Here is a 17,780-nt window from a genome sequence, read left to right on the forward strand (position 1 = left end):
AAGGAGTAACATGGGGAGCAGCAACCCGCTGAGTAAACCCACGCTGGGCACCTGCCTCCCCAAACATCCCGCAGGAGCAGCGCGACTCACACTTTAGCCACTTTCACTGTGAGCCAGGGATCCAGACAGTGTGTGTGTGTGTGTGTGTGTGTGTGTGAGAGAGAGAGAGAGAGAGAGAGAGAGAGAGAGAGAGAGAGAGAGAGAGAGAGGAGGGGAGGCAGGCACGTGGTGCCCACAGTGCCAGGAGGGTGCCACCGCAGAGGACTTTGGGAAGGGGTCGCACTTGGCGCAGGGTCTGGCGGGGCCTCCCGAGGGGGCGGCCTGTGGACGTTTGAGGCCAGACCTCCGGGCGGCGGGGCGGGAGGCAGGCCCGGTGCCCGGGCAGCCAATGGCGGAGGCCAGCGCAGCGGGAGGGCGACTCCGCCGCCGGGCGCCCCGCCAGCGCGTCCAGCGGAGCCAGGCCGGGCTGCAGCGCTGTCAGGATTTGGGGTGGCGGCCCGGCAGGGGGCCCCACGGAGGAGAATCCAGAGCTGGCCGTTCCCACGCCCTGTTTCCCACGCCCCTGCTGCCTCCTGCTCCGTCCTTGGCGACGAGTCCCCCGCCCCCTTCGGGCGCTTCTCGGGGGCGGCCGCCCACTCGGTGCAGGCGCGGCTGCGGGACTGCGAGGCCGGGAGGCCGGGATCGCGGCGCTGGGATCCGGGCTCGGCCCACAGGTACGTGCGGCGCCCATCGACCCCGGGGGTCCGTCTCCCCAGGAAAAAGGAGGTGAGAGGGGCGCGGTGCCAGGGCCGCGGCTCCCCGGGGCGCAGGCGCTTGCTGCTCGGTGGGTTTCCTAAGAGGAGGCCAGATTCCGCCTTGGATGCCGCTGTTTACCCCCCGCCCCCCACCCCTGGGAGATGTTTGTGGGAAGGAACGGTCTAACCAAACCCCGCGTGCTCCTGGCTGCTCTCCTCACGCAGGGGTGCGAGTGGGGGCTGGGAGCACCTCCCCGGGGCCGACCGCCTGCAGAAAGCGGCTGGTACAGCAGCTCCAATCCGGCGGGAGCGGGCTCCTTCTCTGCTGAAGGCGCCTTGTTATAAACACGGAGCGTACTCCGCCCTGTGGCTGCCGAGTTGCTTCTTCACTTCTCTCCCTATTCCACCAGATTTGCTGTGGTTACAAACCGCCTGCAATGCTTTCGGGGCTAAGAAGTGGGGTTTGCATAATCATCTTTAAAAATCTCGGTTTGACCTGCAAAGCAAGGGCCACCAACAGGGGGCGCTGCCGCCTCGCCGGACCGCGCCCTGGAGTCTCCCCACCGAGCCTCGGGGACCGACCGCGAGGGAGCGAAGCTGTGGGCCGGGAAGGTGGGGGGCTGTCCGCTGTCCGGAACCTTCCGCTCGGTCCTCCCACCCCCTGTTCCCACCAGACTGCTTCCCAGGCCCGTGACATGTCCGGCAGCAAAGGGTGATCGGAGGCAGGACTGCTTGTTTTGCTTAAGCAGTGATTGGCTTTCACTAAGCACGGAAGCGTCAGTTCCGAAGGGAAAATGTTCAGGGTGGTGGCGGGGGTGGGGGTGGGGGGAAGAGAAAGTGCAGTTGTCATGTGACTCGTCTGCCCCTTTTCACGGAATTTTGGGCCACAGGGAGGGTCTCTGCGGGGTGGAGTCTGCTTCTCCGTGGCTCTCTCCCTGTGCTTCCCGCCAGGACACTGCCTAAGGGCCCGTTAGCATTTGACCCTTTCGGGCCCTTTGATTTCCAGCTGTCCCTGGATAGCCCTCTGCTTGTCCCTGTGGTCTTTTTTGCCCCCAGATATGCTCAGGCCAGGGTTCCACCCAGCAATTCACAGGGCTGCAGTTTATACTCAGTTGAAAGGTTTTTTAAAAATATGTTTTTATTGATTTCAGGGAGGAAGGGAGAGAGAGAGAGAAACATCAATGGTGAGAGAATCATCCATCAGCTGCCTCCTGCACTCAGGATCGAGGCCACAACCTGGGCATGGGCCCTGACCGAGAATCAAACCATGACCTCCTGGTTCATAGGTCCACGCTCAACCCCTGAGCCACGCGGCAGGGCCACAGCTGAATATTTGTCCTCTCTCCTACACACAGGGTCCTACTTTGAGTTTTCTAATTAGTGTGATGGGCTCCATTCAAAGCTGCAGCCCAGGGCTTGACACTGACTTCACTCCGTTGGGAGATGGCATAGCCGGAAGGGGTATTTCGCCTGGTAGAGACTTCGGGCACCGCGACTGGCCCCTTGAGGACGGTTCCTAGGCAGACAGCTTTGCTGTGCCTGGGAAAGGCATGTGGTCCGCGGGAAAGGGCCCCGCTTTGTGTGGGCCGCACAGCCTGAGTGTCCTGCGCTGTTACAGGAGGTACACCCACCCCAGCGAGTACCCTGAGGGTGGGATTGCCTTGCCCTCCGCTTCCTGTTGACTTTGTGCGGGTGGCTGTTCCTCCATCAGAACAGTTAGAGGTCACGCACAATGAGGTTTCTGTCCACAGCGGAGCATGTGATGATGGTCCCCTAAAATCACAGTGGAGCTGAAAGATGCCTGTAGCCCAGTGACATTAGCTGTCATAACCTTGCAGCTGCCCTAAGATACTCAGGTGTCTGCGGTGATGCTGGTGTGCACACACCCACTTCGCTGCCCGTTGTCCAAAGGTATCGCACCTGCAGTTACGTACAGTATGTAATACTGGGCAATGACTGTTACTGGTCCATATATTTACTATACTACACCTTTTATCATTATTTTAATGTTTTCTTTCTACTTACTAAAATTTCTTTTTGCTGTGTAAACAGTATGCCATTCCTTGGGCAGCAGACCCACCCATCTCGTGATTGCCTCATTTTTTCTTGTGCTTGATTTAATCTCGTGTTTTATACAGTGACATGCTTACGGGCTGTTCCCTATAGTGTGTGTAAGGGCACACTGTGTTGTTTGTACAACCATGGGATCACCTCAACACCTTTCTCAGAACATCTCCCTGTCCTTAAAAGGGTACAGTTGGCGCAGTATGCTCACTGTCCACTGGCACCTGGTGGATGCTCTAACCCTCAAGCTGTGGAAATAGGCACCTGCCCAGGCCACTGAATGCATTCGTATGTGCATGCGTGTGTGTGGAGTCGGGGGTCAGGCAATATTTGAACCCAGAATTCCTGACTCCAGACTGTCGCCTCTATTGCTTAACTATGCAAACTGCAGCTCACGCAGGCTCCCCCCGGGGCTGCTGCAGGGGTGGTGGGAGTTGGGGTTTTTACCTCATTTTGGTTGTAAAGGTTGTTGTCAATTTCCACATTCATTTACTTGACCTCCATAACTGGCCCTTTAAGACCTTACTTCTGGAAACGAGACAGAGTCATTGGAAGACAAGTGTCCGTGGAGCAAGCAGAGCTCACCTGTTTGGGTCACTTCACCTTCGTTGAGGTGATTTAGACCTTTGAGGCTGCCGAGTGCTAAGTGCCGTGTGTGTATCTCTCTGTGTGTGTAGCTGTCTGATCCGTAATGGCCCCAAGTGCAGGTCCTGTCTGATGGGCAGGAAACTGCTCACAGATGGTGACTCCCCTCCCCCAACCAGGAAGAGATTCTGCCTGGGATGTAAGGGACCACTCCCCTCTGCTGGATGAAGATAAATTTGCTCCCAATGAAGAAAATTCTGTGAGCGCCTCTTTCTAGCGGCCAACTGAGTGAAAGAGATAAGTGTTACCTCACTTTACAAGTGGGTGTAGGAGCCAGTTTCCGAAACTTTTTATTAAGCGCCTACTGTGTGCTGGCACAGTGCTAAATGCCAGGGATATGAAGGTGAATACAACATTACTGCAAATCAAATCCTGGTAAAGTGAATCACATTGTCATTGTATTGGGATCCCAGAATTTCAGAGCTCGAGGGGGAAGGTGGAGGTACCATCAACGGAAAGAAACAGGGTTTCGGGTGGAGAGCAGTTGGTACTCCAAGAAGACCGAGCCCTAGGTCGACGTGGAAAGGAGGATGTGATGCCATTAACAGAGATAAAGAAATCACGGTAAAGAGGTAGTTTGTGGGAGAAAAATGCATTTCGTTTTACTCATGCTGCTTCTGAGATACCAACAGAATATCCCACAAGAGATATGCAGAGGGTGAGTATGGCATTGGAGGCTGGGAGAGGCCAGAGTGGCAGTGAGGGCCTGAGATCACGCCCTGAGGGGTGGCCGCTGAAACCCGGCAGGCAGGCAAATGGAACCCGCCGAGGAAGAGAACAGGTGAGGTTCGATCCTGGGTTTCCGCACCAAAAAAAAAAAAGAAAAAAAAAAAGAGAACAGGTGAGGGCAGCAGCTGGCCAGACTCACTCACACCCAGCGGTTCAGAGGGTGAGAGACAGGCATCCTGAGAACTGGATGGTTTAGTCTCCTTGGGCTAATAAGGCGGCTTATTTCCCCACAGTCTGGAGGCTGGAAGTCCAAGATCAAAGTGTCGACAGGGTTGGTTTCTTCTGACTACTAAACGCATGTACCATAGATTGTCAAATATTCAAAGAAAAACTCTTCACATTTTATAGTTTTTTAAAAACATATATTTTTATTGATTTCAGAGAGGAATGGATAGGAGAGATAGAGACACTAATGATGAGAGAGAATCATTGATCAGCTGCCTCCTACTGGGGATTGAGCCCACAACCCAGGCATATGCCCTTGACCGGAATTGAACCTGGGACCCTTCAGTCTGCAGGCCAACGTTCTTTCCACTGAGCCAAACCATCTAGGGCCACATGTTATAGTTTTTGCCAACAAAAACCTCATGATTTCAAATAAGTACTTCAATGACCTTTTCTCAGAAGGCACTTTAAATAGATGGTCATCCTTGAGTCCCTGGGATCTCTGAATATCATTTTATTAAAAAAAAATATTCTTATTGATTTCAGAGAGGAAGGATATGGGAGAGATAGAAACATCAATGATGAGAGACTCAATGATTGGCTGCCTCTTGCAAGCCCCACACTGGGGATCGAGCCTACAACCCGGGCTTGTGCCCTGACCTGAAAATCGATCCATGACCTCCTGGTTCATAGGTCAGCGCTCAACCACTGAGCTATGATGGCCAGGGTCTCTGAATATCATTTTAAATTCACAAACTTGTCTAGCAGTCCAACACTGTTTTGGAGGGAACAGATTCTTTTATTTATAAAACAGAGACTACATACTTTAACTGCTAAAAAAACGAACTGTTTACAATTACAGTTATTTAAACTTCAGCTTCTACTCATTCCTACTAAACTGGGATTTTTTAAATTTCCGAAACAAACTAATCCTTCTCAGCTCTGGCCTCTGGCCTGATCAGCATGCTGACTGCTTCCCATGTTCAGAGAGAGCTAATGTCAATGTGATCGACTTCCTCTGGGGACGAGCTGTCATGTATTGAACGGGGGACAGGACAGCTTCCGAGGGGAGTGATCTTCTCTTGGTTCACACTCTGCCTTGTCCCCAGACCATCACTTCCGGGACATGCCTAAGGGCGGGAGAGTAGAGGCGGGGGTCTGGGAAGGCTTTTCTTAGAGCGAGCCTGTCCTTCTGGTGGGTAACTGAGGTGGTCTTCAGTTGCTGCCTGGTGAGTGCACTGTCTTCCCTGTAGTGACAAAGTCTCATTTTGAAATTCCTAGTCTGTGGTCTTCTTCTCCACAATTTAGAAGACTCTTGTTAAGAGTCTAGACCAGTGGTCGCCAACCGGTGGTCCGTGGACCACTGGTGGTCCGTGAGGCCCGAAAGGTTGGCGACCACTGGTCTAGAGTAACCCAGATGCAGGGAGTAACAGAGGAAGGCTTCAGCAGCGCTTTTCAAATTTGAATGTGGTTGTGAATCACCTGGGGATTTTGTTAAAAAGTGCAGACATTGCCCTGGCCAGGTGGCTTGGTTGGTTGAAGCGTTGACCCATACACCAAAAAGGTTGCATTTTTGATCCCTGGTCAGGGTGGGTGCAGGAGTCAACCGATCCATGTTTCTCTCTCATATCGATATTTCTCTCCCTAAAATAAATGAACCAATAAATCAATAAAAGCATATCCTCTGGTGAGGATTTAAAAAAAAAAGTGCAGATATTGACTTAGTGGGGCCTGGGATTCTGCATTTCTAGTGAGCTTCTAGGTGATACCAATGCTGCTCATGCCAAGGACCATTCTGAGTAGCAAGGGGCTACAGGGTGCGAATCAAGTACACACACAGTCAGCTCCCCTGATGCCTTTTTAAAAAAAAATATATTTTTTTATCGATTTCAGAGAGGAAGATAGAAACATCAATGATGAGAGAGAAACATCAATGACTGGCTGCCTCCTGCACACCCCACACTGGGGATGGAGCCCTCAACCTGGGCATGTGCCGTGACTGGGATCGAACTCGGGACCCTTCAGTCCGCAGGCTGACACTCTATCCATTGAGCCAAACCAGCTAGATCTCCCCTGATGTCTTATTTTTTGCCTCCTTCCCCTTTTCCATTGCTATCCGGGGGCAATGAAGCTAAGCTCCATCATTTTAAATGTACAGTTTTGACCCCCACATTTTCCCATGATGTCTTCTCAGACCAAGACATTGTGAGGCATCTAAAGGCCAGCCTGGAAAGTTCCCATGCTGGCCGGATGGAGGCATGGTGTCTGTGGGAAGGTGAGGTTGCAAAGCTCTTAAGGAACTTGGAAAAACTAGAGATGCTGTGACCGTCAGGAGAAGAGATGGCCTCTCCATACCTAGTGGGGGTGGGGAGACTGGTCTTTTGAGCTGAAATTCAGCAAACTTCAATAAGGCTATCTGAAGTGTTTGTCTAGGAAAACATTAGGGCTTAGCACTTTAATAAACCTTTTCATGTTCTAATTTCTGACTGGTAGCCCTTTGTCATCATGGAGGGGCGGAGTCCCTCCTCATAGGGGCTCACTCACTTCTTTCTCCAGGGACACAGGTTCAGGTCTTGTTACTGTGCAGGGACCCACTTCCCACCTGTCACGTAGGATCTGGCTTCAGCCCTGCGTACCGCTGTCTTCTATGTCTGGCCCACTGTGACGCTTACCTTGTTTTTGAGCCCAGTTATTTCTCCTTGGAGTCTTTCTCTTTTTAAAACTATTCTTGCTATGTGGAATGGGAGAATTTCCTGTGTCATCTGACCCGAGGTGCGAGGTTCTGAAAGTGGGTATTCTATACCGCTATTCTAAAGCAGATGCGTAAAGGGTCAGGGTACTTGGAAAATCTGTCCTCGGGTGAAGGAAGACTTGGGAGTGGCACACTGGCTGGCTTTTACTGTGTGTTGCCACCCACTCATAGCCAAGGCGAGAACGGGAAGCAACGCAGGGAGATGTGCCTCCGCGTGGCTGAGGCCGCTGCTGTTCACTTGCGGTTGAGTTGCTCCACCTCTGGTGTCCCCGTGAGTGAGGGGGGTTGTGTCCTGTCCGCAACACTCCCGTACACGCTGCCTTGGAGAAAAGCGAGCCTCCACGGAGACATCTCATTCCCGTCAGGAATAACTATGCTTCTCTTAGGCCCTCAGACGTAGGGGACAAGAACAGTGAGTCATTACTGATGTTTCCCAGAACTGGCTTTAGGATGCTCACAAAGTGCTCACGTCAAAGAACACCAGCAGCCTTTTTACTCCCGATCTGTCTTTAACTTGTTTCCCGCCCTTACTGTATACTAGGGTCCAGAGGAAAAGTATTATTGCATTGCATGAATTTGCTTAAGTTATGCTAAAATCCTTTGAGCAAGAAGGCCTCACCTTACTTTCCCAGCTGGGCGGGGTGGAGGCTGTCAGCACGCTGTGACTCCGTATGGAGCTGTTAATGCCATACACATGCACAGCCCTGTCCTCCGTCAGCCTCCCACCCCCTCTAGGGAGGCCGGACCCGGGCAGACGCAGGCCAGGAGCCCGGGGCCTACCCGCTGGTGCTCAACTTACTCATCACCCCCCTCCCCTCCCCGCTTTCCCTCCATCACCACGTACCTGCCCATCTCCCCAGCCCGCACCCTTCTCTCTCCAGCACGCCCCCAGCCTACCAGCGTCCCCGCGGCTCCGCCTCTTCCGGCCGTCGGGAGGGCGGGAGGGCCGGCGACTGGGACAGGCGGAGGGGCGCGTCGGGGCGGGCCGGCGAGTTCGAGCGTCCCGGGCCCGCGCCCCTCCGCGGCCGGCCGGCCATGCTCATCACGCTGTGCTACTTGTACCTGTGGGCGCGCTGGGGGCGCCGGCCGGCCGCGCTCGTGCGCATCACGGTGCAGCGGCTGCGCGCCTCGCGCTGCTCCTTCACCTTCTGCGTGGCGGCCGCGCGGCCCCCGGAAGCCAGCGTGTGCCTGAGCCGCGGCGGCCGCGTCTTCTGCGTCGGCGAGAGCCAGGTGGGCGGGCCGCGGCGGGGCGAGGCATGCGGGGCGGGGCCCGAGGGGGGCGGGCCTGAGGGCGGGGCATGCGGGGCGGGTCACCAGCGGTGGGCGGGGCCGGGGGGCGGGCGGGGCGGGTGACCAGCGGAGGGGCGGGGCCGGGGCGGGGGGTCACCAGCGGTGGGCGGGGCCTGGGGCGGGGCAGCTCCGGTGGCGGGAAGGGCAGGGTACCAGCGGAGGGGGCGGGGCACAGTGGTAGGGGGCGGGGCAATCCGGAAGCGCCTGCCTGGGCCCCTCCTACCGCCTCCCCTCCACCCGGCCGGTCCCGTGCTGTGGGGGCCTGGGAGGACCCCTCTGCACCCGGCGTCTCGGAAGCGCCCGGCCGGGCCCCCTGCCCGCGATGCCCACGGAGCCGGCTTTAAGGGGACCAGAGATCCGAAAACTCAGGCGCGCGGGGCGAGTGCACGGACGCCGGGCCCTTGGCTTCCAAATAGGCGTGTACCTGTGCGATCGCGATGGCCACTGGCACTGAGCCCGAGAGCGCTGCCCACTCAGGCTCCTGGCGTCCTCCCCTCCACTGCGGGCTGCCGTCTGGGTGAATGAATTCGGAGAAAGACAGCAAATTCTCAGCTCTCTGTCAGATATCTCCGAGGTGACAAAAACTGCCCGCCCTCCTCTCCTGTCAGGGTGTCATTTACCAGCCGGGCGCCCCACCGGTCGCCTTTCACCTGTCTTATTTCGGTTTGCACAGTCTTTGTCTTTTTGGCCCAATTCTTAGCCCGGTGGCTACACGTTCAGCCGCGCTGTGGCTTAATCTCAGCAAAAGCTCTGCTTTCCGTGAAAGGGACAGTAGTTCTTCCCGTTCAGCTCTTGGAAATGGACTTGGTTCACAGTGCGGTTCAGCGAAAATTTCCGTTGATGTCACTGATACTGTTTTCATGAATGTTTCAAAGTGTTTTGCTTTTCATTGGCTTCTTGCCCTTTCCTTCTGGAAAGTTGGCTCATTTTTAGCATAAAAATGAGATTTTCTATGTGTGTAAAACCATAACACCCGAATGGGAATTAAAATCTTATCTCAGGTCTTGAATATTTTGTTGGGGTTATGCGTAAGTATAGGATTGTACTGTTCTGCTAGCAAATCAAAAATGCCCTTCCTTGTTAGTCTACTGCAGTGGTTCTCAACCTTCTGGCCCTTTAAATACAGTTCCTCATGTTGTGACCCAACCATAAAATTATTTTCGTTGCTACTTCATAACTGTCATGTTGCTACTGTTATGAATTGTAATGTAAATATCTGATATGCAGGATGGTCTTAGGCGACCCCTGTGAAAGGGTCGTTCGACCGCCAAAGGGGTCGCGACCCACAGGTTGAGATCCGCTGACCTAGTTGCAAAGGAGTTACATTCATTCACTCCATATGGTGGACGCCTGACGGCTTAATTCTCTCAAGGAACCCTGATTGAGAAACAAGTCCAAGAGGGGGAAAATGGAGAGATGGACTTTTCTATTGTACTGGCTTGCACACTGGATCATTTACTTTAAAAAATAACCTTTAAAATTTAGAGTGGAAATTTCGAATATTCAAAAATATTCAGAGGTAAATGTCTTTAATTTTCTTGAGAAACAGTTTTACTCTCTTTTTTGTTTTGTTTTATCCTCACTCGAGGATATGTTTATTGACTTTAGAGAGGCGGGGGGAGGAGAGAAACAGATCAGTGGCCTCTGACACTGACTAGGTGTCGAACCTGCAACTTAGTAGGAGCCCTGACCCAGAATGGAACCTGCAGCCTTTGGTGTTCGGGACGTCGCTCCAACCAACTGAGCCACCCGGCCAGGAGGACAGTTCTACTTTTGAACACCTCCATGACTTGATTGGTCTTCTGCTAACTTCAGTGACTACAACTAAAGCTTTTCAGCCCTTGCCCACTGCTCCAGCCAAACCTGCCTTGGGCTTTCAAGGGATTCTGTGCCCCCAGTTCTTAGCATAGTTACCTTTGCCCCAGACCTTCAGTCAGATAGCACTGTCTCACCCGCCGGACCAGATGGGCCCGGCCTGCGCTGTGCTGCTCTGTGCCCTCAGAGTTTAAATCACAGTTCATCTTTCTAGCTTTTCTTTTTTTTAATTGCACGTGCTTTTATTTTTCTTCTTCTTCTTTAGATATGTTCTTAAAGCTGTAATGGCTGATGGAAATGCAAGAACAGTCCTCTGGGCTAGGCTTCTGTTAGTAACGTGCTTCTGTCTAATGGGATGCACTTCTGAGCCTCATTTTTAAAAAATATGTTTTTATTGATTTCAGAGAGAGGAAGGGAGAGGGAGAGAGAGGTAGAAACATCAATGATGAGAGAGAACCATCGATCAGCTGCCTTCTGCACGCCCTCCACTGGCGATCGAGCCGCAACTCAGGCATGTGCCCTCACCGGGAATTGAACCATGACCTACTAGTTCAGCCGTGGGCAAACTACGGCCCGCGGGCTGCATCCGGCCCGTTTGAAATGAATAAAACTAAAAAAAAAAAAAGACCGTACCCTTTTATGTAATGATGTTTACTTTGAATTCATATTAGTTCACACAAACACTCCATCCATGCTTTTGTTCCGGCCCTCCGGTCCAGTTTAAGAACCCATTGTGGCCCTCGAGTCAAAAAGTTTGCCCACCCCTGTACTAGTTCATGGGTCAGTGCTCATCCACAGAGCAACACTGGCCAGGCTCTGAACCTCATCTTTAAAAGTCCCTCCAAGCCCTAGCTGGTTTGGCTCAGTGGATAGAGCGTCGGCCTGTGGACCAACGGGTCCCAGGTTCGAATCCAGTCAAAGGCATGCACCTCCTTTGCAGGCTCCTTCCCGGCCCAGACCCTGGTCAGGGTGCGTGCAGAAGGCAACCAATCGATGTGCCTCTCTCACATGGATGTTTCTCTGTCTTTCCCTCTCTTCCACTCTAAAAATCACCGAAAAAATATCCTCAGGTGAGGATTAACAACAACAACAAGCACACGTCCCTCCACGTTGCCATTTGGAGAGCTCCCACATGCTCTAAACCAGCGGTCGCCAACCTTTAAGACCTCACGGACCACCCGTTGGTGACCGCTGCTCTAAACCAAGGATGTCGAACGCGCAGCCGGCGGGCCGCATGCCTCGTTTTCTCTAAACAGTAAAGAGTAGTAGCAGTAAGCCCAGATTGAGAATCAATTAGTTGCTAACAAGTATCTGGAGATGTTAAAGCTGTCCTGAGTCCTAGAGGGGAGTTTGCAGCTGTTTGTTTAGCCCTAGTTCAACAAGAAGCGCAGGTGAAGGTGGTCTGTAGGAGGGCACCCCATGACCTTACTTATATCCCACCTGGAATTAGCGAGGGGGGAGGGGGAGATGCCCCGGATGTTGAGTTAAGTGGCAGTTGTGGTGTGAAGTGACATTAAATCCCTTTTTGGTGTTTTCTTTCTATCTATCCAGTCCATTGATGACTTGAACAAGTGGGCCCTCTATCTTGTTTCTCCTCTCATACTTGAAGCCGAACACATAGCATTTGTGACAGAGAGCGTTTGGGTGCAGGGGGAGAATCTGCAGAGGCCGTCTTCCCCTACAGAAACCGTGAGTAACGCGTTTTTCATTTGTTTATTGTAAGGAAACTGTGTGTCTTAATTAAAACTGAATTCGTTGTCTTACGAGAGCTTTTTCCTGGCCTTTGTGACTCCCTTTCTTTCAGGATGTTTTGGGTTAAATGAAAATGTATCAGTGAAGTTACTTTCCCCAGTTTAAATTTTTTATTTTGTTGATCTTCACTGAAGGATATTTTCCCACTGATTTTTAGAGAGAGTGGGAGGGAGGGGGAGAGACAGTGGATGTAAGAGAGACACATCAGTTGGTTGCTTCCCGCACAGGCTCCGACCAGGGCCTGGGATTGATCTTGCTCCTTGTGGGATTCGAACCAGGGACCCTTTAGTCCACAGACCGACCCATGCTCTATCCATTGAGCAAAACCGCCCAGTGCAAAACATTTATTTTGTTTTATTTTTTATTACTTTTTAAAACGTGGCTGCTAGAACAGGTGAAACTGCCTGTGTGGCTGCGTTTGTGGCCCACACCATGTCATTGGGCAGCACGGCTCAGTGTCCCCAGGCCAGTTAGTCCATCCTTATGTCAAACCTTCGAGGCTGGGAGTGGTCCTGACAGAACGGGCTTATTGAGCCATGTGCTGGCAGAGAAGGACCAGGTCCTGGGATGTGCAAGCTCAACCACCAGCGTCCGGGCTGGAGGGAGAAAGCGGACATGTCTGCTGATTTCCAGCTGACGGGGCTCCTTCATCTCATGGGTTTGGGGCAAAAGATGTAAGTTGTTTTGAAAGAGTTTACATTGGCCACCAATAAGGGGAGGGGGCAGCAGGGGGAAGCAGCAGCTCCCAGAGAGGCATCTCCCAGTCCTGGTTGGTCGTGGGCAAGAGTCTGGAAAGTTCACGCATGAGCAGGGCGTGGTGGCGCCTGGCGGCTGGCATTTATTTATTTGTTTTTGATAGCTGCCTTGAAGTTGATTCAGAGATTTAAAAAAAATTTTTAATTGAATTTATTGGGGTGACACTGGTTAATGAAATTATGTAGGTTTCAGGTGTACAGTTCTATAAGACATCACATGGATATTGTACTGTGTGTTCACCACCCAAAGTCAAGTCACCTGTCACCATTCATCCCCTTTGCCCTCTCCACCTCCCCCACCCCCTTTCCTTGTGGTGAGCACCACACTGTTGTCTGTGTCCAGGAGGTGGTTGTTTCTCACCCAGCCCCCCACTCCCCTCCCCTCCGACAGCTGTCAGTCTGTTCTCGGTATCTGTGAGTTTGTTAGTTTATTTTGTTCATTAGACTCCACATGTAAGTGAAATCAAATGGTACTTGTTTTTCTCTGACTGGCTTATTTTACCCAGCACAATACCCTCCAGGTCTATCCGTGTTGTCGCAAAGAGTAAGTTTTCCTTCTTTTTTATGATACATTATGTAAATGTATCACAGCTTTTTAAAAAAATATTTTTTCTATTTTCTTTTTTCTTTTTAAATATATATATATATATAGACTTCAGAGAGGAAGGGAGAGGGAGAGAGAGAGATAGAAACATCAATGATGAGAGAGAATCATTGCTCTCAGCTGCCTCCTGTACGCCCCACACTGGGAATTGAGCCCGCAACCCCGGCATGTGCCCTGTCTGGGAATCAAACTGTGACCTGGTTCATAGGTCGATGCTCAACCACTGAGCCATGCCGGCCGGGCTATCGCAGCTCTTTTATCCACTCATCTACTGATGGGCACTCTGGCTGCTTCCACCCCTGCCACTCCCAGAGCAGTCAGCCTCATCCAGTGCCAGCCCTCAGAATGGGGGACATGGGCAACAGCCAGCGCCTCTTTAACATTGAATCCAGAAGTTTCCAAAGTCACTTCTCGCATCACTTTAGCTGCAGGGAGCCTGAGAAATACATTCTGTAGCTGGACAGCTGTGGGTTCAGAGGAAACCGGAGTTGTGTGACTACAAGGGAGAAAGACAGACTAGATATTGGGAGATAACAGCGTCTCTGCCACAGGTGCCCCATTTAATTTACCTCCTAAGGAAGATTTCATCAAGATCTCACTTAATGGCGGTTTTGCTTAATTTTTTTTTTTTTTAATCATCACCTTAGGACATGTTTATTGATTTTTTTAGAGAGCGAGGAAAGGGTGGGGAGAGCGAGAGTTAGAGCGAGAAAGAGAGACAGAAAGAGAGATATCGATGTGAGAGAGAAACATTTATTGGTTGCCTCCCATAGGCACCCTGACCTGGGATTGAACCTGCAACCTTTTTGTTGTACAGGACGATGCTCCAACCAACTGAGCCCTTCCCGGTTGAGGTGCTTAATTCTTTTTTTAATTTTTTAAATATATTTTATTGATTTTTTACAGAGAGGAAGGGAGAGAGATGGAGAGTCAGAAACATCGATGAGAGAGAAACATTGATCAGCTGCCTCCTGCACACCCCCCACTGGGGATGTGCCCGCAACCAAGGTACATGCCCTTGACCAGAATCGAACCTGGGACCCTTGAGTCCGCAGGCCGATGCTCTATCCACTGAGCCAAACCGGTTAAGGCGAGGTGCTTAATTCTTAATTTTTTTTGGGGGGGGGGTTGTTGACAGATGCCTACCCACCAAGGGTGCGATCCAGTTAACTTATTTAGTCTGTGATCAGAGTTTGGCGGGCCTTGCAGCCGGAGCTGGATTTGTCTGGAGCTAGTTTTCTGAGCGCCTTGGCTATTACACCGAAGTCCATTTCTTAGGTTGGGCTTCAGAACCTAATGAGGCGCTGCCGCCGTCATAGCTCACTGTCTTCTCACGAAGTCTGCAGGCCTGTTCGGGTTGATTGCTTGGTGGGGTTTTGCCTTTTGGGCGCCCTTATGAAACTGTGTATGCACTTTACTCAAAAATCGTTTGACTTTGACAGTATCCTAAGATATTCAGTAGAAAATATCTTATTTAAGACAGACTTTTAAACCTGATGAGATCTTACATTCTTTCACATTAAAATTTTTTAATTGATTTAAAAAAATTTTATTGATTTCTTTTTTCTTTTCTTTCTTTCTTTCTTTCTTTCTTTCTTTCTTTCTTTCTTTTTTTTTTTTTTTTTTTAGAGAGAGAGGAAGGGAGAGGGAGAGAAACATTGATGTGAGAGCATAACATCTATCAGTTGCCCCCCGCACAATCCCCGGATCGAGCCCACAACCGGGCATGTATGTGTCCTGACTGGGAATCGGACCAGCAACCTTCCAGTCACAGGACAACACCCAGCCAACTGAACCACGCAGCCTGGGGCCAGTCTGTCACATGCTTGGGACGGTACCACCCTTACAGATGCCGAAAGCGATACCTTTGTGAGTTGGGGCTCTCTCGATGGCTTTCACTGGCGCCCCCCGGCGCTGCCATTCCCCGTGGCCGAGGACGGTGTTCGGCTGATGGAGCAGAGACCTCGCTGCCTGCTGTCATCCGTGCCGCCTGCAGTCACTTGCTCACGGCAGGACTCTGCACCCCCCTTCTTTGAGGAACCCCTTTGTCAAGGGCTGCGCAGGGCTTCCTTAGCTTTGATCTTTGATTCCTTAGCCTTTTCTTTCTCTGCCCTGGTGTTTCCATCTCCCAGTGCAAACTGGAAGGGTCCTGTTTGCTTTCCGTCCCCGGAAGGCAAACACACCCGGCCCCGGAGGAGATGGGTGACGGGCGGCTCTGCTTTGATCAGAGCACCCGGCTCCGCTGCTGTGGCGTTTGCATGGTCGGTGGCTCCTGGACCACGTTCCTAGAAAAAGGACAGGCGCTTTGGAGAGGAAATGGCTGGCCGAGTTGGGAAACCTGATCAGGGACGTGTGGAGATTGTTCTCTGCGGCTTCCTGCCCACCCCCTGGCTTTGTTTATCTCCTGCTTCTCTGTTCGGGTGTGGAGTTAATGACCGGCTCCTTTTACACTGAGTGCTGCCTCCGGGGAGGGGCGCCACCCGCTCGCTCCCGCGGCTGCTAAATCAGCGATGGAGCCCCTGACGCTGGGCGGGTGTCCCCTGGCCAGCACCCCTGCTCTTAGATCGCCCGCCATAGCGCTCAGAACAGAGATGGCTTCAGCTCCGTGCAGGAGGCGGCACTGCCCTTTTCATGCTTCCCTTCACCCTCGTCTGAAAAGGCAGCTCTGGCCACGGTGGGAGTTTCCCTGCGCAGCCTCCTGAGCTCACACCCTTCCTCCGTTCTCAGGGCTGGACGTCGGCTCGGCGTTTGTCTGAATTGGGAGCGTCACTCTCATTTGGTCAGAGATGTCCCCTTTGCGATGCAGAGTCCGACCGCACCGTTGGTCAGCCCGACCCCCCGGGTGAACCCCAGTCACCCTGGGGGTGCGTCCGGGAGGGGGTGGGGGGAGCAGTGACAAGGTCCGGGGGAGGCTGCAAGTGGAGCTAAAAGGAAATTCCGGCCCTTTGTCGAGGGCCGCCCAGGGCTTCCTCTACAAATTCCAGGCCAGTTAATGGGTCTCAACCTTTTAACCTTAAAGACTTGCATGTATTATTTTTCCCTCTAAGACAGTCTTTATCAACCATAATTTACAATTATTGTGTCCCTTAGGAGAAAGGTTCAGTTCAATTTGAATTCTCTCTGAGAGAGAAATGAAATACTAAAAACTCAGATTTTGTGGGGTAGGATTGAGCTGTGGGAGGCCCAAACCATTGCGGTAGGTACGATGTCCCCCCCACCCCATCCCCCCAACCAGTTTTTGCCCACTTGGTGGGTGGTGTGGTCCCTGCTGAGCATACTTGCTCTGAGGGCTCCACGTTTTGGAATAAGAGCGCCCCCTAGGGGCCAGGTGCCTTATGTGTCACCCCATTTAGCACTCCCAATAGTCTTCCCAGGTAGGTAGGTGCTCTTGCTGTCATCAACACCTTACAGACAGGAAACCACAGCACAGAGAAATTGAGTGACTTACTTGGGTCACACAGCTGTTAGCCAAAGGAGCCAGGATTCAGCTTTGGGAAATCAGACCCTGGAGTCCTCTCACTCCCTAGGCCAGCGGTTCTCAACCTGTGGGTCGCGACCCCTTTGGGGGTCGAACGACCCTTTCACAGGGGCCGCCTAAGACCATCGGAAAACACATATATAATTACATATTGTTTTTGTGATTAATCACTATGCTTTCATTATGATCAATTTGTAACAATGGAATTGGGGGTCACCACAACATGAGGAACTGTATGAAAGGGTCACGGCGTTAGGAAGGTTGAGAACCACTGGAAGGGAAAAGAGGCCGGTGCCCCGGTCAGATAGTCAGGTACTGCATGTTTTAAAAATTCTCGTGGCACACCGGTTGAAAATCACTCACTCAGCATGATGTGTTCGCGATTCATCTATGTTGCACCATGTATCGCTGCTTCATTCCTTTCGCGGCCGAATCCATTTACGGGTATATACATTTTCTTTCTCCACTCATCAGTTGGACGTTTGGGTTGTTTCCACTCTTTGGCTATTATGAATCATTCTGCTGTGAATATTTGTGTACAGTTTTGTGTGTGGACATATGTTTTCAGTTCTCTTAGGAATATGCCTAGGAGTGGACTTGCTGGGTCACTGGTAACTCTGTGTTTAACTTTCTGAGGAATTGTCAAACTCTTTTCCGGAGACTTGTATGTACCATTTTACATTTCTACCAGCAATGTACTAGGGTTCGGGTGTCTCAACAGCCTCTACAACACTTGTCATTGCCCATCTTTGATGCTAGCCATCCGAGTAGCGGTGAAGTATTTCATGGTGGTTTTGATTTGCGTTTCCCTAATGACCGATGACGTGGAGCATCTTTTCAAGTACTTACTGACACGTGTATATTTTTTTTTTGAGAAATGTGTTTCAGATCCTTTGCCCATTTTGAAATTGAATATCTGTCTTTTTATTGGTGAGTTACAGGAGTGCTCCATATATTGTGGATACAAGTCTCTTATCCGATATATGATTTATAAATA

At 51.6% G+C, this 17,780-nt stretch overlaps 1 protein-coding gene across 5 annotated transcripts in view; it reads left to right on the plus strand.

Annotated features, from left to right (window-relative positions):
* The first annotated feature begins 351 nt into the window (after positions 1 to 351).
* The window catches only part of HLCS (holocarboxylase synthetase), a 159,310-nt gene continuing 141,881 nt past the window's right edge, over positions 352 to 17,780 (plus strand). Inside the window, exons 1-3 of one of the 5 annotated variants that reach the window (XM_036348273.1) lie at positions 352 to 713; positions 11,746 to 11,883; positions 14,935 to 15,174. Coding sequence is in view for 2 of the 5 variants with exons in the window: in XM_036348270.1 (XP_036204163.1) it covers positions 8,125 to 8,319; positions 11,746 to 11,883 (333 nt within the window). In the remaining 3 variants the exon portion in view is untranslated. Of the gene's footprint in view, positions 714 to 8,016; positions 8,320 to 8,644; positions 8,954 to 11,745; positions 11,884 to 14,934; positions 15,175 to 17,780 lie in introns of those variants that run through there. The other 4 variants (XM_036348271.1, XM_036348270.1, XM_036348269.1 and 1 more) reach the window with 4 other exon arrangements.

This window comes from Myotis myotis, unplaced genomic scaffold (genome assembly GCF_014108235.1).
Source record: "Myotis myotis isolate mMyoMyo1 unplaced genomic scaffold, mMyoMyo1.p scaffold_m19_p_2, whole genome shotgun sequence".
In the NCBI taxonomy this organism is placed as follows: domain Eukaryota; kingdom Metazoa; phylum Chordata; class Mammalia; order Chiroptera; family Vespertilionidae; genus Myotis; species Myotis myotis.